This window comes from Parus major, unplaced genomic scaffold (genome assembly GCF_001522545.3).
Source record: "Parus major isolate Abel unplaced genomic scaffold, Parus_major1.1 Scaffold283, whole genome shotgun sequence".
Taxonomy (NCBI): domain Eukaryota; kingdom Metazoa; phylum Chordata; class Aves; order Passeriformes; family Paridae; genus Parus; species Parus major.
In genome coordinates, this window is record NW_015379269.1 from 169,921 (window position 1) to 194,647 (window position 24,727).

Sequence of the window (24,727 nt, forward strand, 5' to 3'; positions counted from 1 at the left end):
CTGCAGACAGCTGCAAACAGCTGCAGGGGAACTTCACTGCAAACAGCTGCAGAGGAACCTTGCTGCAGACAGCTGCAGACAGCTGCAGACACAGCTCCCAGCCCACCTGGGATAAACACAATTCCATATGCAGAGTAAACACTTTGCTCTCCTTTAGCATTTTCTTTCTTCAGGCTAGGAGTTTCATTTTCTTTTTGACAGCTTATGAAAGACAGGAGAGAGAGGCACCTTCACAGAAGTGGAGATAACAGTTTGCAACAGCCAGCACAAAAACCAGATTTATTTTACTCTGTGAGCTGCTCTGAGTACCAGACCCTCAGCAAAACACCCTCAAATAATGATGATAATAACCCTGTCCTGCAGCACTCCATTTGAGGATCTGTGCTCCTGTGGTGCCTTCCACTGGAAGATTTCCCTTTCCTCCAGGACCTAATCACCAATATATTTGAAAAGGATCAGCTTGACAAATATCCAAAAAAAAACACAACCCAAAAAAATAACCTACTCAGAACAAAACAAAACAAAACAAGGAGGATTATGAAAATACCTTGCCCAAGGTCACTCACCAAGTTTGTCAGAGATAATAACAGAGTCAGACTCAAGCTCCAGACAGACACACAAGTTCCTTTCTCCTGGCTCAGAGGATCCATCATCTGCTGGAGAAACCAGTGCTGCTCTTTGCACCATGTCACAGACAGGACACCAGCACAGGGAAAACCACCCAGGGCACAAACTTCAGAGCTCAGGTATTCAAAGGCATCACTTTCCCCACCTGCTTCAGAATGCAACAGATGCATTTGCTGTGCTCAGTGCTGCAGGCTGCTCAGACAGCAAATTAAAACATTCAGCACCTTTCTGTGAGCCCTGGATCACTTCCATACCTGCCCAGGGGGGACTCAGGTGCTTGGCCCAGCAGCCAATCTCCTCCTGGTCTGAATAAACACAGATTCTAGAAAGTACTCAGAGTTTTAAGACTTTTGGTGGATAACTGTGTTTGGAATCAGCCTCTGAAGTGTGAGGAAAGCAAAGCTGCTGAACACCTTTTAGAAAACCAGTATCTTACAGGCATATTTTTGCTACTGACACAATTCATTTTTTTAATGATGGATTTCCTATCTAATTCCTTCCCTGAACTGATATGACTATAATAAAATACAGAACTTATGTTTTATGTATCCTCTTTTATTCTTAGCACTTTATAAGAGTCCACTCTCCTCAGAGCTCATACAGTGGCTATGTAGCCCTGAAGCAAAGCTTCATAATGGTATTTAAGGACTTCTGTTGATCAATAGTTTTCCTTGTCAATTAATAATCAAGATCCTCTATATCCCTGTCTTATTAATATTTACATTTTTCAGTGTATAAACAGTCATACTTCCTCCTAAGAGCTTGAGAAGCAATAAGATTTTACACTGAAAACAATAAAGATTCCAAAAAGCACCCACAGACAAGAGCAGCACCAGGGCACTCAAACATCTCCAGTGCTGAATGCAGAAGGAAAGAGCTTGCTACAGAAGACTAAAATAAAAAGGGAAATCCTCATCATCTCTGAAGCAGATTTTTTTTTTTTTTGATCTTCAGCTGTTCTTTGTGATGAACTGCAAAATCCTGTAGCTGAAGTCAGCCATGCATGGTCTTTAGGAAATGAGAAAAGAATGGTTTGAACTTTGGAAATCCACAGAGAAATTAGAAGAAAACTCATCTTAATGCAAAGTTACTTTTCAGGATGATTCTGTGCTGTAAATTAACGCTGACTTTTGAAGAGTTCTGGAGAATCCTGTGCCATTTCAGCAAGCACTAATTGATATTTACAGGGTGCTGCTGAGTAGGGTTATCACCATTTCAAACAGCTCCAGAAGTCAGACAGATTAAATACAAATTGAGGAAACCTTCTATTCAGTACTTCTTTCTTGATGTAAATGAAGTTAAAGCTCTGAAATTGCTTCATTTTAAGAACTACAAAAATGAGAAAAATACAAGTAATTGTCTACACCACCACCAATACTGAGAACTATCCTGAATTTGAGAAAAACTCAAGACAGTCTGCACCAGGCTGCCACAGACCACCTTTAAAGGTGCATTCATTCTCAGACTTTCTATAAAACTCCAGCATTTATGACCTACCCCAGCCTGGAAATCAAAATAACCAAATTTTCAAAAGAAAATCTGAAGTCATTAGCAATTACTGAAAATTTTAACCACAGCTTTAAATAAGTGACCCCTTTAGGGCACTCAATTACATTTTGCTAAAATGCTAATAGATGTAGCCCTTTTCTTCACCCTTCTCTCTCACCTCCTGAACTCCTTGAAATGCACCAGCTGAACAAGTATTATTTTAAATCTCTTATTTTCTCTGTTCAGTATTTTCATATTTTAGCACTCTTCCAGTACTCAGAAAGAGCAACCATTTATTTCTCAGCCATTAAGTCCCCAGTAACACTGCTTGTGTTTTATTTGGAAGAAACAAACACAAGTCAACAGTACCAGCAAAACAAAAACAAATAAAAAACCCTAACAAACCCCAAAACTCAACCCAGATCACCCCCCCACCCCGAGTTCTGAATTTCCATGCTCAATGACAAATGGAAAACCTATGAACACGCTCTGGGGACAAGGACAGAATTTTAACACAGAATAAGGCTTCAGAAAGAGGCAGGACAAAAGGGTATGGTGATTGATTCTGAGCTGCATGAAAATAAAAATATTAGTAGCTGCCCCATAGACTGAAGAGTTTGACATAACATCACAGCTCTTGTATTAACAACAGCAAAAAATCCACAATCACTGAGGCAAAACAGAGTTTTCTTCTATGTCTGCCTCTCTGTATTAGAAAAGGAGAAAACACTCAGAGCTTGAATGCTGATAGGCAGAGACAAATGACAGCTAATGTATCTTTCAAAATTAACTCCCAAAACAGAGAAGTTAATTCTGCTGCAAGGTAGTACAGGGTATTTAATTTGCTGTGAAAAAGGGCCCTTGTCCTGCCAGTCTCTTATCTGAGATGTGCCAGTCACGGCAGCCTTGTCCTCCCTGGGGCTTGGACTGCACCTCAGATCTCCAAAACCTGTTACATTCCTTATTCATGAACTGATACACTTTGATCAGCCAAGCCAGCCACTCTTTCCTCCCCTCTTCTTTCATCAAATTCTTGATAAAATTTTGTTTCAGACAGGTCTATCTTGTACTTGGGGCAATTCACTAAAGATTATTTTCTATATTAATTTCAGAAACAGATAAAAATCAAATACACCCCATCATTGAATTTTCTTGACAGCCCCTCTCTTCTTGCAGAAAGGCACAAGCACAGTCTATAAAGATTAAACTAAATAACACATCCTCACACCCAGGGGAGAAAATATTCCTCATCTTCCAACAGACCAAGAGTATGCAGGAGATGGCACAAACACATTCAATATGCACTACAAGCAGACAAATTCAGCTCCACATTCAGGTACTTTTCTTGAGAAGAGTAGTGAAAGGCTTTTGCAAGCAGTTGGCAGATTTTCTATTTAATTTGGTGTTTCCCAGGTGATGGGGTTAACTACCAGTGTGACTGAGGCTTTGATCAGGTGGCAATCAATACTGCAACCAAAAACAGAATATGCAGAACAGAAAGAGAATGAAGTGTGCAGACAAGTGCAGTCATTGCAAACATCTCTGTGTCACACGTGGAGGAAAAAAGGTGCTCTGTGAGGGATTTTTAAATTATTTCACAATACTGCATGTTCCTTAGAGAAACTGAAAAATGTGCAGTTAAGAATATTTCAGAGGCAAGGGGCTGGGAAGAGTTTCTCTTTTCCTAAAACCTCCCCCAGTTAGAGGCAGCAGCTGTGGATACCCTTGCCCCAGAGACCAAAAATGGAGAGTTTTTTGTGGTTGACCATTTCTGAATAACAGTAGCACAAAAAGTCCAGTTTTAACTTCACAAGAAACTGCTCAGCTATTCTACTCATATTCAGAGATAAGCAAGTACAAAAGGAACATGAGCTACAGTTACTTCTGTCTTGCTGCTGAGCTCTGTACAGCTCTTAGTGCCTGACAGAAATTATCAACAGAAAAGCCTTTCAATTTTGAAAAGAAATGCTGTGGATCTCAGTTCTGAACTTTTAAGCTTCCAGCACTGTCAGTGTTTTTAGGAGGGGGGAAGGACAGAAGGTAGGAGAAAAGAAGTTTCAGTTTTGTCTCCTGAAATGGAATGATCATTTCCTTCCCAGCTAGATGTGTGAGGGGATAAGAAGGTTAGAGATGCTTTTTGCTCTTTACCTCAGTGCAGCTTCTGGGAAAGCGGGCACTGGCCCAAGAAAAATCAAGGTAAGTCCATTTCCACTTCTTACATACTGAACAACCTTCTTATTGTCCTCATTTCCCTTTTAAGTGTCATAAAATTAAAGAACAAAAGTCCACAACTCCATAAGAAGACTTTCTCTAAACTACCACAGCCATAGATTTGGCTACCAGAGTGAATGTTATTACAACACTGACAAGGCAAGATCCCCCTCATTGCTTCAGTTGGCAGTTTTATTGTAGTGTCAGAATTTAAATTGTGTTTTCATGGTTTAACTCCAGCTGGAAACCAAGCCCCACACAGCTGCTCACTCACTCCACCACACTGGGATGGGAGAGAGAATCAAAAGTGGGTGGGTTAACTCCTGGGTTGAGATAAAGATGGTTTAATAAGCAAAGAAAAAGCAGCATGCTTGAGCAAAACAAAGAATTCATTGCTGGCATCCCCTGGGCAGCCATCTCCAGGGAAGCAGGGCTCCATCACCTCACAGTGACTCGGTAAATCAAACACCACCGCTCTGAATGTCCCCTGCCCACCTTCCTCCTCCTTCCCCCACCTTCCTACCCTGTCCCACCGGTGTGGGACATCCCCTGGGGCAGCAGGGTCTGCTGTGCCTCCTCCCAGCCCTGTGCACCCACTCCTCACCAGGGGTGGGGTAAGAGGAACAAAAAGCCTTGATACTGCTCAGCAGCAATCAAAACATCCCTGTGCTACCAGCCCTGCTTTCATTTCTAATCCAAAACACAGCCCAGTGCCAGCTGCTGTGAAGAGAAGGAATTCTATCCCAGCCAAAAGCAGCAAGGGTCCATTTTCCTCCTGTGGATGATGGGCCTGTCAAAATCTTCCATCAAGGCTCAGTTGTCACAGCCCTACGAGCCTTGGCTGCTGGAGCTGCTCCAGCTCCAAACATTGAAATTCATTGCTGATGTGCTACAGCAGAGTGAGTCAATAACCATCCACCTCAGCACCTCATGTCCTCATTAGAGATGCTGCACACAAAGTGAGCTTTCCTCCTGGCACATCCAGAGAAACACACTGGAAGGATACACACTGCCCAGGAATGTGGCCCTTGGGCTGCCCAGAGGTACTCATGGAGACCCAGCACACAGAGTAAGGCAGGAATTTTGGCTTATAGGGTGTGGTGTTACAAGAAGAATGAAGAACATGGGCAATGCCAAGGTTTCTACACTATTTGAAGTCAGACTAATCTGAATATACCTGTGCCAAGCTTGCACCAAGTTTTTTTGTGGTTTGACCTGATTTTTAATCTTGTTGGATATGAAATCTCTTACTCCATTAAAATGAATAAATAAATGTTTTTGAACATAAACCAAACTGTTCACTTGATTACAAATCTCAGTACTCAAAGTTGCTTAGAAAACTCAGTGCTTCAAATCCAGCCTTTTCTATGATGTTTAGGTAGTCACCATCAGTATGGATATGGGAATGTAGAGGAATGCTTGGTTCAAAAAACCCAACATATATGGCTCACATTTTATAAAACCAGCTTCTCATATTCTATAAATTAATGAAGATAAAGGAAATCACTTTTGCCACATCAGGGTGTAAACCCTGTATTAGTGTATTTCTTGAAATTGATCCTATGCTGCAGGAAAAGCAGCCTTTGCCATATATTTAGGCCATATTTCTCCACTGATAGTTTCCACCATGGCTTTGTCTTCTTCATTCCTGAAGTCTCTAGACAATGCCACAGTCCTATGAAATCATCACAGGGTATTTAAACAGTGCTCTGATGTATTAAAATAGAAGTTGCATTAGTATAGCAAATAAAAAGCATCTCCAGAATATTTTCTTATATCACACCATAACTTTGTTATTAATTTTTAAATAAAATTACAAACCAAAAAAAATCCTTAATCACACAGAGCCACTCAAGCCAAGGCAGAGTTTCAAAGCTGTAAAAATAGAACAGGTGCCAAGCTGTTTTCCCAAACTGGAACTGAAAGCCAGCTTGGCAGGAGCTGAATTCTGCTGGAACATGAGCACTCACACTCCGTGTTTCACCCTCTCCATCACCAATTCAGCCTGCATCACACAGCTGGGGACCTGCCACGGGATGTGCCCTGCACTGCCAACATCACTCAGGGAAACCTGCCACTTCCTCCTGGAGCACACAGGAATGCTCACAGGTCCAAACAAAAGTGTTCTTTTGGCTGGGGAGGGGGTGGAGTGGGGGATTTTTAATGCTTCAGGAGTTGTTACTCACAGCTTGCTGCAAGACTCAAATAAAACCTGGATCCCAGCTCGGTGGATAAATCAAAGTGCTGCAAGGATGTGTAACAGCATAAATGTGATGAGATCAAACTCCCTCACTGGACATTACTGCATGTCTTTAAGGAAAATAAAAGATTTGCTACTCAGAGAGAACTGGAACCAAAATTCACTAAAAGCAGTTGAGATCTGGACACTTGTTTTTAATGACCTGATATTGCTTCCAGTGAAGAGCAAAAGACCAAGCCAGTCTAACAAAAAGTACCCTGGCCAAGCTGAAAACAATGCACATTTTAACAATTTATAAACGAGACATCAATCATTTAATTTTAACAATTTATAAACAAGACATTAATAATTTAATTTAGCTTTCTGCAAGCACTTCTAGAGGGGGACCCCTTTGCTATAAGCAGGGAACCCGTTATAAGCACACCTTAGGCTGTAATGAATTACGTTTTGCAGTCAATAAAGTAGATAAAGCAAGGGAGTGAAGTTCCTACGTGTGAGCCAAAGAACACCATCCATGGCTGCCTCTGTGCTAACCCATTCCTGGAACAAGCTTTTCCTTTACTGACTCTGCACAGCACAGGGAGAAATAACACCATAATCTGTCAGGAGTTTCACTCTAAAACATAAACAAGCAATGGATCTCAGTTACACTGACAGTTTAACTTTCCTCTTCTTCAGTTTGAGGAAATTATAATTTCAACCTCCCACATAACATCTGGAGAAACTTCTTGACCCTCCAACCATCATTTTGAAAACATAAAACAAAACAAAATCAGTCTCAGTCACATGAAACAGAGCTACTCTGGTCAGTGTAGGTTTGATGTGCCCCAAGTGAGTAACATCACCCAAATTCATAACAGCAATCTTCACTGCATAAACTGAGGTTTCAAAGATTGGGTTGGTTCCCAGGACATGCTGAGCACAGACACAGATGCCTCTTGTCAGTGCCTTAGACCAGCTCGTGGCTCTGCAGTGCTGATGTACCATTAATTAATCCAATTTCTTGTGTAAACTGCAGAGACAAGGGTTTTGATAAACCAGTTCCACATTTTGATCAGTCACACCAATATCTAACTCTGCAGCTCTGGGCAGGGGACTCTGGGGCAAAAGCCACCAGTGTAGGAGAAAAGGGAGTCTAATTCCAGTCATGTGCCAGCCCAAAGGAAGGATTTCTCAATTCTCAACACAGACAGCATTAGAGCTAGCCTAAATTTTACTGCCACAACTCAAAAACATATTTGAACTAACCTGACTTTTGGAGTGTTTTTTATTGTTTTGTTTGGGGGGTTTTGTTTCAATTTGTTTGTCAATTTTAATTCTGCTTGTTAAGTACAAAGATGCTGAGTTCCTCCAAACTCAGGGCACTTTAAAATGATTGGTTTTCTACACAGCAAGAGTGTTTTGTTACCCCCTCAGGATCCTGTGTGTCCAGTGACCCTGCTCCCCTTCCCTTCCCTGAGCTCTGCACCCCAGAGCGAGCTGACCCCAATGAATCCCCTTCTCCTCTTCTCCCTCTGTGCTGCCCTGGAGATGAAGGCCAGGGATGCTCTCCCTGTGCAGAGGGTGAAGGTCTCACCCAGCAATCACCAGCTGAGCTTACAACACACACACACCTGGGGAACAGGTACTCCATCATCCTGACAGCAGAGCTGGATCTCAGTAAAGACATGTGCCACATCCCACACAGCATTTACCCTCCTGCTGTTTCTAATAAAACATTTTCAAATTAGAGAACGTGCTCACATTGAGCCACATATCATTTTCAACTGCTGCCTTCATTCATTTGAATTCCTACTGTATTTGATTTTAGGTGCATAATAGTTCAAATGCAGCTTCTCACTATGGATATCAAATGCTCTTATAGAATGTTCCCAGGGCTATACATCAGCAGTTTATTTCCCTGGATTTAAGAGCAGCAAAGTCATTGCAGTGTTTTTGTTTGGTGCTAAATGTGCAGAACAGTAATCTGCTAAGCAATGCCGTGCAGAGCAGTCAGAGAAAAGTTATTGATGAACTTGGAAAATACCTGTCTGCCCTCAGTGTACTAAAATAAACTCCTGTCACACAGGCTATGAAATTAGTGTGCACATATTCTTCCTTGCCTCTAACTATTGTCTTCTCATTCCAACTTCTACAGTCTGTTGGACCACATCAGCTCCATGGTTCAATTTTTTGTTCTTTTAAAACAAAGAAGACCCCAAACCCTTCCTCCCACAGTATTTTCAATTCATTTTTCTGAGCTCTGATTGGTATTATAATGCATGTTTAATTCTGTTTTCCGGCTAGACTTCCAAAACATGAAGAAAGAAGAGGTAGATCCCAGCTGCACTTTTGGAATGCAAATAGTGACAATCTCCCTCTGTTATCAATATTTATCAATAATTATCAATAATTACCACCCAGTTATATCCCACTACTGAGGCTATGGCAGATGGATCAGAAAAATCTTCATTGCACATTCTGGAAGGGAGGGAAAAGGCTACACCAAGCTATTCCATCCATGTGGTTTTCCCACATCTTTATACATTTCATTTCCTCGTTCTGACCTACTGCCCTACTATTGTGACAACAGGTGCTACTTGCAGTAAGTAAGACAATATGATACAATCTTTTACAATTCTTTAGAAATTAACAGGGTCTCTGGAGCTGGTACTTGCACTATTTTGCCTGTTGGCTCTTAACAGAAAAGCAGTAAACAAAACAACTGACAGAACTACCCTTTTTTTTTTAACCCACAGGCTGAGCATCTGTTTTCTCAGAGTTCATTCCACATCAGCTTCTAACATCTTTAATTACAATCACTAAATTGGACCAAAATCAAAATTCTATCTAATAATTAACCACATGAGCAAAATACCACCATAACATTATTACAGCAAGAATAATAGTCCAGTTCAAGAATTTAGTTTATGAATCCTCCAGCCATAGAAATGTTAATTCAGATTGTGTGTAAAGAAACTACAAAATATTTCTCCCCTTATCAGGACAGGCCTTATGTTGTTAAAAAGCTTTAGTTTGTTGCAGGTTTGTATCTTTAAGCTTCTTCATTCTTAGCTCCAAGTACATGTGTCAGCAAGTCAGTGGGACTGCCTGCAGAGTCTGGAAGTGCATGAAAATTTAACTCCTTCAAGTTAAAGAGTAAACAGAAACCCTTTGGCTAAAAGGCTTCATTTTCAGCAGAAAAGCTGAGTTAGAGTTCTTGTTCTCAAAAATCCACTTCCTTCCCCTTTCTGCTAACTCCTCAAACAGGATCCAGAGCACAGCCCCATGAAAAGCAGTGTTTGATGACTTCACATCTCTTGCTGGCATCCCTGATAGATCATGACTGAAATGGAATTTATTGAAGTGCATGACACCACAAAAGGAAGAGACGAGGGGAGAAGAATTCATGTTGTTTTTGCAAATACCTACACTTAACTAAACTCAGAAATAACCTGAATATCAAGAAAACTGATACCTAGATTCTAAAAGGTGCATTTTAGAAGTGCTATAAGGTATTCACAATCACCATTTTCCTGTTTCCTTCGTGTAAAATAACAGTGATTACTGCAATATATTTCCTCTCTGTCAGAAGAGCTGCAGATCAGAAAGACCAACTCCTTCTAGTGAGGGCATTAGGACTCGGGGATAAATAGTTCATTACTACTCACAGGCACTCCAGGACATTTTCTCTAGTCTCCCACCCCCTAAATAGATGTGCTCAAAAAAAAGTTATTTCAGGATAAGCTGAACGTTTCTAGAAACTCTGACTAAAAGAAAACGCCTCTCCTGAGCCTTGCTTAGCAATTCACATCTGCTGGGCAGGCTTAGAGCACTGCTGGAACAGGCTACAAGGAGAAAAAGTCAAGTTTAACACCACCTTGAGCAGTTTTTGTTTTTACTGACCTAAAAGGACCTGTCTTTGATGACAGCAGGAGCACCATTTGCTCCTCTGAATGAACTGCCAAATTCAGAACAGCAACAGGCAGCAGACCTGGCTAGAGCCAACATTAAAAAACCTTGTGGCAGCACTAAAAGACTGAGTCAGTCACATCCAGAGGTAATGGGGAAATTAATCAGATGGAGCCTTGGACACACCCAGTTCCAGTGTCATTCAGGCTGCACCTTTCAGTAACTCAGACTCCACTGTAAGCACTGCTTAGAAATTACTGCAAAAGCAGATGGGGAGTGATGAAGCTTTCCCCCCTCCCCATTCCTTTTTGTGTTCTCATATCTGACAAAAGCCATCTCCTCACTGCTTGAAGCTAAAATTCTGCTGTTGATTCTTTTTAAGGATTTTCTGATGATCTCTCAGTGGGAAACTGAGCAAAATCAGGTCCCAGTACCCACAGTGTGAATCAAACAGAACAGAAAGATGATTCCCTCAGCATCTTCTTCTTTATGTTCAATTACTCCTTGCACCTTCTCACAAGGGGTTAAAATAGGCTGGCTTACACTAAAGGCCTCACAATCCTCAGGTCTTTGCCACAGAATTTGAAAAACAGGTCTAGTAAAGCTCAGAAAATCTTTTTAAAAATGAAGCTTGAAAAAGATGTTCTGCTTCTTAAATCCCAGTCCTCAACGAAAGATGGAAAGCTGAAGAGACTGAGTGCATGTTCTTGTTTAATTCAGGCAATCTCTGTCTCAAGAATAACAGGAGAGAATTGTTTTCATTATATGACTTGTACAAAACTAACCTTTAGACAGGGACAGCTATAAACATCTTAATAACTTTTTTAACAATGTTTAGGAATTTGGATCTGTTCAGAGAATTTGTGATGTATAGAATTCTAAGCATATATTCTAGCCATAATCTCAGAAGGTTACCAGCCCATCCTTTGGCCAGCAGCAGGGCTCACCAGCTGAGGAGTTTATTTCCAGACTCCTGGCAGAGTGACAGTCCCTAACCTCTCCTGTGCAATCTGGATACACTACTCCCTGTATAACACACACACACAAATTTCCTACTTGTATCCCTCACTCCAAAGGATGTTTTAGGACCTATTGCTTGTTTTGTGTGAATGGGAAGCACAGAGCTTCTGCTCCAGTACATCAGGACATGTAGTTAACATCTCTAGATGTTAACAGGACACTGATAACGTGAGCCAGTGCTGCTCCTTGGTACCCACCACATGGAGAGATGAGAAACTGTGATTTCTCTCTGCTGAATCATTCATATGGAGAAGAAAAAAATAAAACCCAAAAATAAACCAGTGCATCTTCCTGCTGACTGGAGAACTCATCACAAAACACTGGACACAAAATGTCCAGTCTGGTGCTGAAGAAAAGTCAGATACCAGATCTCTCCTGTTACTGAAAGCACTGGCAAACACAAAACTGAAACCAATGAATATAATGCACCTAAGCAACCAAATCCTTGGATAAAAAATACAGTGTATGTAGGATAAATACACATATAGGATAAATAATATAATGTAACTGTTTATTATTTTATTAGGATTATATGCTTTATTATTTATGGGATTATTTTAGCATCACTTGTTTGCAGATAAACACCAGCATTTCTGTGGTCTATTGAGGAATCTGTCAGACTGCCAACACTCTCCAATAGTTAAGAGCCAGTTTGACAACTTCATTGCCTGAGAAAAACCTACTTGACCATTTAAATCCTCAAAGTTCATATTTACAAAGCAGCAAAGAGAAACTCAGACTCTTGCCACCATTTCAGCTCTAAAGACTTCTGATATAAAATCATATAAGGGGAAAATAAAATCTCCTCAGTACTCTTTAAAACAAGAATATGGGTACAAAATTAAAACAGTAAGTCTTGTCTGTATAAGGCTTGGTGCAGTATCTGCACACATTAACTAAAACATTTTGAGCTACACTCTGAACAGCTGCCTTTGCAAATGTCCTTTCAGAAATCATCTGAGATGCTGCTCTGCAGGATGAAGAGTCTGACTCACTGCATTAAGAGATGCCATTGAGTCATGGCAGTTGAGTCATTGGGTGGTTATGTTTCTATCTAAAACAATTTCTAAACACTTGAAGATACTCGAAATAGTAAGGATTCTGAAGCAAAAGGGAAAACATTAATTCAGAAATGCAGGTCTTCCTTTTACACAGATCCCCTTGCAATAAAAACCACAAGGATATACATAAGGATAAAAACAGTTATATAGATGTCAAATTCTGAAAGCAGGGAATGTATAGAAACAGATATAGATATACAGAGTGCTTTCCAGATATTTCTACCCAACAACTGAGGTTTTTCAGCATGGATCAACCACTGTCCCTGCTACTTTTCACTAAGTTTCATTTATTTGGCAGCCTGTACAGACCTCTGATTCTTTTCATCATTACTGTGCTAACATCACTGCTGATACCCCATGGAGTTTTAAGGATTCTAGGGGGATGCATGCCACTCTGTGGGTGAAATTGATTTTGAGTCAGTACTACCTCAAAATAGGGAAAAAGATGAAGAGAGGAACCAGCCTGTTCTTCCTGACTCCAGCTTTCATTGCTCATTAACAGCTGCTCTTAATCTCAGACATTTTACACACTTTTAATAGAGAATTACCTTAATAACCTGCTACAGCTCTGAATAGAATGACACCAGCAACTGGTCATCCATTGATTTCAGCACTGAAAATATTGCACCCAAGATTCAAGCTTCATCTTACAATAACCTCTCCAAACAGTAGAAATATTTTAAATCAGTGCTAGACAGAGATGAACAAAAATACATAGATATCTGATTAATTTCTTTCATCCCTTTTTTCTAAAGGGACCCATTCTTCTGATGAGCTGAAGCAGAGATGCTGTAGTTTGTTTCTAGAGCATTTATAGTGTTCCCTGAGGTAATCCAGCAACCTTCTTTTTACTGATACTTCTGCTCCTCCCTTTTTTCCTTCCTCACAGAATCACAGCTTGTCCTCTACCCCAACATCAACAATAAAACCCAACCAAACACAAAAATCCACAATCAGACAAAGAAAAAAGACTGGGCTGATTCTGAATCACTTACTAAATTCAGAAATTTTTCAGAACTAAATTGATCAGTCCAGAGTATTTTTCCCACCATCTTTTTTACTTTCACTTTCCTCCCAGCTATATAAAAGCAAAGCACACAAAACAAGCTAAATCAAATAAACCCCAATGCAACAAAGACACACACACCTCCATCAGCCACTTCTGTGCTCAAATCTCAAGATATTTATCCCCAAGTTGTGTCAGTTTAATTTGGATTGTCAACTTTTAGAGGCAGAGATAATACCTTACATAGTTCTTGTAAGCTCCATATTCTTACACTATTCATTCTTATATTATTACTCATAAAATTTTACAACTGCATGACTAAAAGGAGAGAAATATCTAAATTTCCCTGAAGTTCATGACAATTTGGCACTAAATGCCCATTTCTCCATTGAAACAAGGAAGCCATTCTGTAAATTTATAACCAGAGCTTAATTCAGCTGAGATATACACTTTTTTCTTGGGTTAGTCCTTTCTGGCCTCTTCCTGATACTAAACAGGTAAATTTTATCCAGCTGTTCCATGGGCTCAGACTTGCCTGTAGGAAGAGATTTGCAGAGTTTTACATAGAGGGGGCTCAAATACATGACTCAGAGGTTATGCTGAAATTACATTTCTCTTGAGAAGCTTTTCCTCCAGGAATACCTCACCAGGTGAAACAAGGATTTTTCCCAGTGTCTCTTCATAGCTTTGAAGGGATCCATTTGTTTCTCCTTATTTTTCTAGGAGGACTAATCTCATTTCTTCACCCACATTCATTCCCATTACTGCCCCATTACTGTGCTACTGCAGAAGTATTTCCATTTGCAGTTACATACCATTCCTAATGACATTCTTTAAGCTCTGCTATATAGAACTTCTGAAGAAATATCTGGAAGTTATTTTAAGTTGATATATCAATATTTCTTCTTTAGAGATTTTGCTTTCCCCTTTGAAAGATTTAATCCTCTTCACAGCAACACAAATTCAGACTCTGATGCCAGAAAGGGTTTAAGTAGCTGTTCTGTTAAGCAGGATGCAGAGTTTCTTCAAATGATTCTCATATCCAATCCATAACTTTTAGGCAAACAAAAGCTTGTCTTCCAGAAAAGTGCATTTTTGTAATCTTAAGGAAAAAACCACAATGCCAGTCTGCAGTGAGTTACTGACTTGCATGAGCCATTTTCTGCCTTCCTAATTCACTTGAAAACCCAGCAAAAAACCCCACATCTCAAGGGAAGCAGAGTTTGCATCTGAATTATTTTTCCAGGCACTTAAAGAGATAAATCAAGAACTTAAAAGAAACTGAGTCAATGAGTATTTCCCAGCAGCCTGCTTGAACTCTGCTCTGCAGGCTTATATAACTTCTTGCTCTCAGACAAGGATGATGAGCTACCCCCAAAGGAAATCCTTCATGAACATCCCAGAGAAAAATCACAGAGTGCACTACCCAGGGAAAGAGAACTGGAGTCACACCAGATTTAATTATTGAAGTTTTCTTACAATCACATATCTAATTGTAACTTATATTCAAGTAAAATGAGTTTTGCAAACCCTTCTAAGTAGTGCATAACCAATAACATTTCCAAGGGTCCCAGCCTGCAGGAGTGAAGTGCTGGAGCTGCCAGGCTGCAGGTGTGTGTCACCCCAGCCAAGCACTCACACCTGGGCTCTGCCAGCTCCACCCCACCCCTGGATCCCTCTGGAGCTCTCAGTCTGTGCTGCTCACCGTAATCATCTCACTACAACAGGAGTGAAGTGCTGGAGCTGCCAGGCTGCAGGTGTGTGTCACCCCAGCCAAGCACTCACACCTGGGCTCCACCCCAGAACTGCCCTCTGCAGGGCTCAGCTTTGTGGGAACCATCCCAGCAAAAAGACAAATTATTTGTTTTTTAAAATACATTCCAGGTTTAGTAGAAATGTTTTGAGTTCACAACTAAAATTGTTAAGATTTCAGCTGAAATATTAATCTAATTTTTTTAAACTTGAAGTGAGATTCTGTATGGTGTCTGTCTCAGGCAGGCTTTGAAAGACTTTACTGAGATAACAGTGAATTAAAAAAAGGACATCAGTATCATCCTATGTTGGAAGAGAGGGGATGTCTTAGAATTTAAATTAAAGTACTTGTGAATCTGGAAGAGTGCTCATAGGCCTTATGTTGATTTGTTTAATGATTTGCTCAGAGTTTGTTTTAAAGTGTTGCCATTTAATATCAATAAGTATTTATATTTTAAAAAAACAAATACATTCATTGTCAGAACATGACACAATCTCAGTTTGAGAAAAAAGGAAAAAAATACATGAAGTGACTGAATAATTTTCCAAGCTGGGGCACACAAACCTTTCCTTCTTGCTCTGGCTCTTAATGCCAACAGCTAGATTTAAGAATTTTACATGGGAAGATCTGTAACTGATTAAAGATGCAATAGAAGAATTCAATACTCTTATTAATAATTTTGTCCTTCAGGCTTAAAAAATCTGAGAAGACAGTGTAAGTCTGCTGAGTTTGGAATTTTATGTCTGTCCTCTGTATTTTGCACACCAATTTGGCAGAGGTTCTAGGCCAAGTCCTGCATTATTTCCCCAGGAGTGGGAATTGTGTCTCACAGCTGCTCAGCGTTATAAGGAATCCTCCAAAATGGATTTATGCCTTAAATAGCACAAGGACCTCTCTTACAGAATTTATTTACTACTCAGTGTGGAATACTGTTCTTGCCTACACGTCTGGAGAAATGTTTTCACATTCTTTAACTCTGATACACAAAAAAATTAAAGAGAGCCTGACTCAGCATTCAGAATATTTTACAGTAATTTCATTTTCTAATAATTACAGCAAATAATCTTTTAGGGTCATGTAGAAAAGGTACTCAAGAATGAAATGAAAATACTCATACTCTCCAATAATATCATTTAATTACAGACCTGCATACTTTATACTATATATATACACACATCTAAACTTCATATTCTCTATATATATATTTATAAAATACAGAAAACATAGATGGTCCAAGGTAGAAAAGCCAAGGGAAGCCTTTGAAAGGAGAGAAAGGAGGAGATGGAAGGGATCTGCTGAAGCCACCAATAATCAGTGAATCACAGCCCTCATAAAACCCCCACAGAGAGGGCAGAGCTCACAGCCTCTGTCTCCTGCTTGATTAGATAAAAATTATTACTGAAAGCTGCACCTTGAGCAGTCAAGGAGAAGCCAAGGAACAGCTTCATAAGCTGTGACAGCAGGAGCCCAAAGCATGAGATGTTTGTCCAGCCCACAGCTGCTTCCACTGGTACCTCCATATCAGACCCCTTGGACCCCACCAGAACAACAAGGCTTTATTAAAGCAGGCTAATAATAACTAATACCAACTTTAACTGCTCTCTTCTGCATTTTGAGTCAGCTGAGGAAGGCATGTACAGGCCCATAAAGAAAACCCCCCAGGCTGAGAAAGTCTCCACACCTTTTGGCACTGGAAAGACAAAGCAGACACCCCAGAGCATACTAATAAATGGTTACTTTTATGTGCAGCAGCAGCATTACGTCTCTAGCTCCAAAAAACCTTCCAATCCTATTTATTTCACTGGAATAGTGGCTCTGATTTCACAATTTATTATATCATAAATGCAGCAATACAGAAGCAGCAGTAGAGAATTGTGACATAGTTTAATACACGGATTAAAAGTTTACACAGTTTAAAACTCTATGCTGTACTGCAGCAGTATTCCATTAATTCCAAATTAATTGTCCAAGCAATCCTAACTAAGCTCTCCTGAGCAGTACAGAATAACAGAATAGCAATATCACCACTATGAGCCCTCTAATGAGGAGCAGCTGTGCATCTGCAGAGATTAAAGAACCTGAACCCTCCTTGAGCTTTTTCCCTGGAAGCAGCCACAATCACAGCCTTTGAAGGCAAATACAACGATTCCAGAGAGCTTAAAAAGAGAGCTTTTGGTGGGGGAGGAACCACAGGAAAACATGAGGTTCTCTCTCACAATAGGATAACAATCTGGATGTACATACTTATCTTAAAGCACTTAAAGACTTAAATTCATCTTGTACATCTGTACTCATCAGAAACTCCAAAAAAACATCTAAAGGGCTGTGGGCAAACATCTCCTATTTTTCTTTCCTAGGATGGGACAATTAAAAGCAGAAATAAGGGGGTCATCACCCTATTAAAATTAGCAGCATAGCTCTGTACAGCTTCCTGTCAGTGCAGTAATTCAGGAAATTACAGTTTCATAAGTGTATCTGATGTAAATTAATAAGTATTTAGAAATTAAAAAGAAAAAAGAAGTGGAGACCTGTGTTTTTTGGGTTTTTTTGTGCACACAGAATAGACAAGTTTTATGAAGTTTTATATAGTAACTACTTTATCCACTAGTTTTCAAAGGTTTCTAAGTTTATTAAGTTTTCTAAGCTACCTCATCACATTTTTAGACAACATCAGTTGTGGTATTAGTCAAGAAACAAACTCCAGTCATTGTGCACTCTGAAACTCCCAGGATTATAAAAGCAATACCTGAAGAACACAATGAAATATGGGCAGAAAAACAGATATTAATCAAAGTCACTAACCTTATTTTCTCTCTCTCTCCAATTCCCCGACAAAAGAAGAACTTGTGAGGAGCTCTGCAGGGTCTCAGACTGCAGGAGTGAGGGGAAGGGGAGTGATTGTGGTAACAGGCTGCAGGTGTGTGTCATCTCAGCCAAGTGCCCACACCTGGGCTCTGCCCCACCCAGAACTGCCCTCTGCAGCTCTCAGTCTGTGCTGCTCACCTGAATCATCTCATTACAACAGGAGTGAAGTGATTGTGGTGCCAGGCTGCAGGTGTGTGTCATCCCAGCCAAGTGCCCACACCTGGGCTCTGCCCCACCCCAGCCAAGTGCTCAGACCTGGGCTCTGCCCCACCCTAGCCAAGTGCTCAGACCTGGGCTCTGCCCCATCCCAGCCAAGTGCCCACACCTGGGCTCTGCCCCATCCCAGCCAAGTGCCCACACCTGGGCTCTGCCAGCTCCACCCCACCCCAGAACTGCCCTCTGGAGCTCTCAGTCTGTGCAGTCTGTGCTGCTCATCTGAATCATCTCACTACAACAGGAGGGGAGCACAGGGCAGACACAGATATCTGTTCCCAGACACCTGAGTGTAAAATACTCACAAAGCTTTGGAGAGACCAAAGACTGGGGGTATTTATTTTTAGTTTTATGTTTGGGCTAACAAAGAGCTCACTGTTTTTAAGAATCTCACAATTTCTGAACTTAAGTCCACAGGCCAAGAAATCCACTGGTGATTTGTGTTCACTTTTCCAGACTCTACAGAGGAGAAAGACTGTAAGTATGAAGGACAAAAAAGTCTAAAGCTACAGAGACATGTAGAGCAAGATGTAAAGAGAGAATTGTTTGGACTCTTAAAGTAATTAACTATTGCTTTTCCTGAGACCCTTTAAAAAAATCATATAACACTGAGAACACCAGGGATTTTTGAAAATAATTTAATTCAGGTCTGCAGTCCAAATATAATGCCAAATTTTCTATAAAACACAACTAAATGGAGCCCCTTTTCTTTGATGATTTTCATGGAAAATATTTTTTCAAGATTATTTAGTATTTCTGATACCTGCAGCTAAAAAATCCTAAACTGTGATGAAGTGACTACAACACACATTCCCTGTTCTTTGCCCTGTGAGGGGAGGGAGGGAAGGAGGGAGGGAGATTGGGGGTGAAGCTGGACCCAGATAAGGGATGGGCAGAGGGAATGTTGAGCCTGGCTGAGCAGGGCAGTGACAGAGGGGCTTTGGTGGGAGCTCCCCTGCCTGGCTCCAGCAGGTTACAGCTGTTGGTTCATGGCAGAGCTGCCACTGCAGCAAAGTGACTTCAGCATGGATAAATGTGTCAGGTTTTCTGGTTTGCTTTAATGGCAATTTCTCTGCTGCTTTTGCCTCTGGATTATTGCAAGACTCAAACCCAGAAAATGTAGCAGCACACTAGAGTTGTGTGTCTGACAAAATGAGCAAATCATGAGTTCTTGGTGTGAATGGAGTGTGCAGGTCCACAAAAAAATCAGTGAGACGTAAGATTAAGGCAAGATTGATGTGTAATTGTGTTTAGACAGACATTTGCTGTTTGTCACTCGAAGTCTGAGCAGTGATTTTCCAGATGAAAACATTCTGTACCTGTCATCTGTTTTTTATCAGAAATTCATAGGGTGAATATTTTAATCTTAGTTGAAAAGAAACTTGAGAAGTAAATAAAAATAAGGTGATACAAATATTAACTCTTAAATCTATTCATACATAAATATGAGGAGATACATTCAGCACTAATGACATTCTTCCTGAATGAATATTTATCTTCTCATTGTTCATTTTGTTGACATGACCATGAACTAACGTGGGGTCCAAAGCTTCTGTATGACACCCTCAGGTGTGCTGGGACCAACTTTATGTGCAAACATTTCCAAGCTCAAAGGGTGCATGAAAAACAAGACAAGGAGGGAATGTGCATTCTAGGGTGCATAGCAAATCATTAGCATTAAAAAAACAATATTAATGGATACAAATGCTCACTGAGAGGGTGATAGTGGTCAAACAGCATGACTGAAGTGTAAGGTTCCCTCAGAAAGAGCGATGGATAGTGCTGAAGACCAAAAACAAAAAACCCATTTTGGGGGGTTTTTACCTTTTCATCTTTGTGATCTTCCAGTATTGTGGGGAAATGTTTCTGTCTGTTCTTTGTATGAACAGAAGTGTTCATTTCATGTGTGTGAAATGAGTTTTGCAGGAAGAATCCAGGATCAGTGCCCCTGCTAGGTTGCTCCTAATTGACATTTTTTTGTAAATGCAGGGGAAAATAAATCTAAACCATCCTATTTGGTACTTCTTTGTGTCTGACCTGTTCAGAAGGAATTAGGAGCATGCTGAATGTGTTGATAGAGCACAGTTTATTCATTGTAGAAACTGGAAAGATTCAGCATTCACTGTGAATGCTTTTGCTGAATGTGAGCTCCTGAATCGCTTTTTTTTGTGTGCAATGCAGCAGGAAGTTCTCTGTTTGCACTTAATCTGTGTTTATTACATTCCAGAGGGCCAAAATCAACCCAATTATAAGCAAATAAAATCCTGTTGATGCCAGGGAAGTTACCCAAGTGCTAAGCTTGTTACCTGATATTCTTTACCAGGTTGGTTAGCAGAAATGGGCACTTGCTTTCTAAGAATGTTGACTGCAGGTCTTTTTAATTTCTTTTTAGTTTATCTTGCTTTTAAAACCTCTCAAAATGATCATGAGAGATGACAGACAACACAGACTTGCTAGGCACCACTGCTGGCTTTGGGTAAGTTGTTTAGATATTACATTTAGATCTTTATGTTCTTCCTTTCATCTGGTAATAAGATGTTTGCAATGAACCATTTTCTTCCTCAGGCCATTTTCCATGAGATGAAGTTGTCCACGAGCAGGAAAGCAGCACACCATTGCCTCTGACTACACAACTGCTAGTTTAGATAAGCTTTGCTCTGATAGAAAATCATCAAGCTTGTACTGTTTAATTTTTTCCTTTCAGGACTGAGTGCAGCACAAGGAACGATGGAAGCAGGAGGAACTGAGGGTGGGGAATATGGTGACAATTCTGGCAGTGAATTCACTACTGCCAGCGTTTGGAGGCTACAATAAAGATTCAAAAATCTTCATGTTTCATGGCATTTTGATGCTTTGTTGCCATGATGTCTTTTTCTTGTATGCTCTGACTAATTAAATCCTTGGCAATATTTGCACGGGTTTTCAAGCTGATTTTCATTCAGAGCTTAAATGCTTGGTGTAAATGAACTACAGGTACAGAAAACATATTCCATCTAAAATTTATCTAGGCTATGAGAACACTATTCTTCCTCAGGTGTGGAACAACTTTAATTTGTATTGCCTTTTTTTTCCCCCTCACTATTACTTACAAAGAGCACAGTCAATATTAATAAGTAAAAAAACACATTCACTGGGACCTACCTTAAGATGTTAGACATCCTGGGCAAAGATTCCAACAATTTAGGTGTTGGTCCCTCTTGAAAACTCCATCTGAAATAAAAGCAAGCAAAAGCCCCAGCAGCCTGTGCAGAGCCTGGTGCTGGATTGTGTTCTGAGCTTGGTTCTGCAGCAGATTTTGGGGCACTGCAGCCAAGAGAGCAGAGCTATTCCTGTCAGGCCAGCCTGGGACCTGCTGCTTTGGCTCACTGGGAATCAGACACGGGACTGGAATCATCACCCAGCTGGACATGCTGCAAACACCTGTGTATTTGTCCCTTGGCTTTCATAATTCAGGTTATTTTTTTAAATATTCCTTTATATTCTATTACATGGACAATATAGAGCTGGCAGTGTAGGAGTAAGTTTGGGAAGTGTAATAATGCCAGCACAAAACTCTGAAGTTGCAAGGAGCTTTAAGACTGTGCTATTCCATGAAAAACAGTATTTGTATAAACAATTTGTGATCCACTACTAAAAATGTCATTTTTTTTCAAACTAGAATGTTAATGGTTGCTGCTTCTATAGTTAATTTTACTCTCAAATTAATTGGACTCCTCAGTATTGTATTACTTGTAGAGTAATTAGCCACAGGCTTTTTTTTTTCCTTTTTCCCTTTTTTCTTAATGGGTTATTTAAAGTACTTTATCCAGTTCCAAAGAAAAATCAGGATGTTTTCTCCAGCAATCAAGGTGCCTAGTTTTACACATTCACAATCCTGTTTTTCTCTGGAAATTCTAATGCTGGTTAATGGGTCTCTTTCATTTTGTGAAAAGTACTGCTATGGGTACTGCATCCAAATTACCATTTTGCTTGTTTATGCAAAGCCTAACAATGATGATCATACTGCTCTGACCACATCTTCACAGAAAATTATTGGACTTCTAGGTGAAACATAGGAAATGGTAGATAATGTATGCATTGTTTGTTATCACCTTAACCTGTGAACCCAATTGGTGTGGGATTTTGTTCACTATGAAAATAATGTCTCTTTACAAAGGATTTAACTCAGATTTCACCTTCTGTAGCAAGAAACTTTGAGTGGGAAAGAGCTCGTAAGCGAGCTGCCTTATTTACTCACAGAGATATCCCACCACCATGCACAGAGGTTTTCCTAAAGCAGCTGCTGCCTTGGATGTGTTTCCAAGGCTGAGGGTTTAGGATTTTAAGTTAGAAGTGTTTGGCTGAGGAAACAAAGCAGACTAGGAGTTTAATGACTCTTTACAACTGAACAAGAGAAGAGATTGTGGCCTGGTGGGGTTGGTCTCCTGAGTAACAAGTGATAGGATGAGAGGAAATGGCCTTGGGTTACAGCAAGGGAAGTTTGGATTGGACATCAGGAAAACAATATTCAGTGAAAGGAATAGAGTGTCCAGGGCAGTGTTTGAGTCACCATTCCTGGAGGCATTTAAAAGCCTGTAGATGTGACACTGAGGGACATGGTTTAGTGCTGGACTTGGCAGTGCTGGGTTAACAGCTGGACTTGATGATCCTGGACATCTTTTCCAATAGAAATGACTCCATGTTTCCATGATTCTACAGCCTTTCACACACAACTTCCCTCTCAAGTCAATCCAGTACTAGTTTGGCAAAGTAAAGCTGATGCCAACTGGTGGATTCATTTGATTTCCACTGACAGGAGCTTTGTCAGGGGTTGTATAACAGCATCCAGCCATTGCAGCAATAAAATATCTGTAGCTGTTACACATAACCAGCTTTAGTCACAATGTGCTTATCTGCACCGGCAGGGTGGTGTGAAAGAATCCCCTGTTCTGCTCCAGTTCATATTCAGCCTCTCTGTGACTGTGATACTGATGCTCCCCCTTGAACTGCCTTCATGATTTGTTTATTTAGGTATGATAAGTGATGTCAGATATTAGGCCTTGCTTAAAGATAACAGCAAAGACAATCAGCTTCAAAAATGAGAACTGGCTGGAGATTGCAGACCTTGAAATAACCTGCTTAGCCACTTCTCTCTATGTGTGGTGCCATGCATTACTTTTAAAGAAATATTAAATAGTATAATATCTCAGAATTTATGTACTAAACTAAATTAAATACCTTATTTATCCTGATGCTTTGTGGTTTTAATTTTAGATTGCTTGATCTTTTCCCTTGTTCTGCAGGACAGTTTGCTACATCAGCAGTCAATCCCTGAAATGACAATAGGATACCAGAGTAAGAGAGTAGAAATTCTAAACTTCTGGTGAAATTTCTTACTTCAGAAACTAAAGCAAACAAAATCTTTCTGTCAGACATCTGGAGAAGTAACAATGTCAGATCTCAGACTGGTTTGCAGCCAGCTGCACAGCAGTTCCAGAATGCATATTCCTATAGAAATAAATCTTCCCTTTCCACTGATTTTCAGGAGGGGTACAGAATTTTGCTTCCACCAGATTTAGTTTGAAGATGCTGAGGGACACAGCAAGATGGTGAGACACTTGTCCACGTCACAGTATTGAAAATGTCCTCTATATGGGTGTCTGGATTGAGGATACAAAATGAAATTTCTTCTGAAGCCTTTTGTGCAGGTCTGGAAGGTCTTTGATCACAGTCCATTCCCTAATTGAACTCCAGAGAATAAAACTGCTCTCTCTTTCTGCCTGTTGCCTTTTGCACCCATCAGAAATCCAAGCAGAGGGAGATCTGTAGAGCAGCATCTCAGTCAGCATGTGTCACCAGGAGACCTGGCCACAAAGGCAGTCTGCCTCCAAGTTATTTAAGGGACAGCCCTGGAAGATGATGTGTATTACCTCCTCAGATTTTCTTCAAGTTGTGAGCTTTGAATCACTGCTAAGAGGCTGGAAAATTGCATCAGAAAAGCCTCTCAGGGAAAGGGAAGCACTGAAGAAAGATGGAGAAGAAAGTGCAAACTACAGACTAAAACCTGCCCTCTGCTGCATCAGATGCATGAGACTACAAAGTGTATGAATATAATCCAAGAGAAATTGAGTTCATCCAGCATCTGAATGCCTTGATGGACTAAAACTTCATCTGGGGACATCCAACAGCACTCCAAGGCCTTAACAGCCCTGAGTAAGAAAACTGAGTAGCTGTAATAATACATAAAAGCGTATGAACCATCTGAATGGAAGATTTCCTTGGACTAAGTGAGGAATGCCCCAGTTTCATTTGATTTCTTGCAGTAGGTCTGGGAGGTTTTAGAGCCCAGACATTCCCGGGCCCAGGAGCAGAGATGCCTTCAACTCTGGGATTTGCTGTGGTTTCATCAGACA

General features: G+C 40.4%; 1 protein-coding gene across 1 annotated transcript in view; it reads left to right on the forward strand.

Moving 5' to 3' along the window:
• LOC117243769 overlaps positions 1-24,721 on the forward strand; it is a 42,509-nt gene extending 17,788 nt beyond the window's left edge. Inside the window, exons 2-7 of the mRNA XM_033511499.1 lie at positions 18,399-18,668; positions 18,753-18,812; positions 20,728-20,811; positions 23,618-23,669; positions 23,860-23,923; positions 24,011-24,721. Of these exons, the coding sequence (XP_033367390.1) occupies positions 18,399-18,668; positions 18,753-18,812; positions 20,728-20,811; positions 23,618-23,669; positions 23,860-23,923; positions 24,011-24,143 (663 nt within the window). The 3' untranslated portion in view covers positions 24,144-24,721. The remainder of the gene's footprint in view (positions 1-18,398; positions 18,669-18,752; positions 18,813-20,727; positions 20,812-23,617; positions 23,670-23,859; positions 23,924-24,010) is intronic.
• Positions 24,722-24,727: the final 6 nt, after the last annotated feature.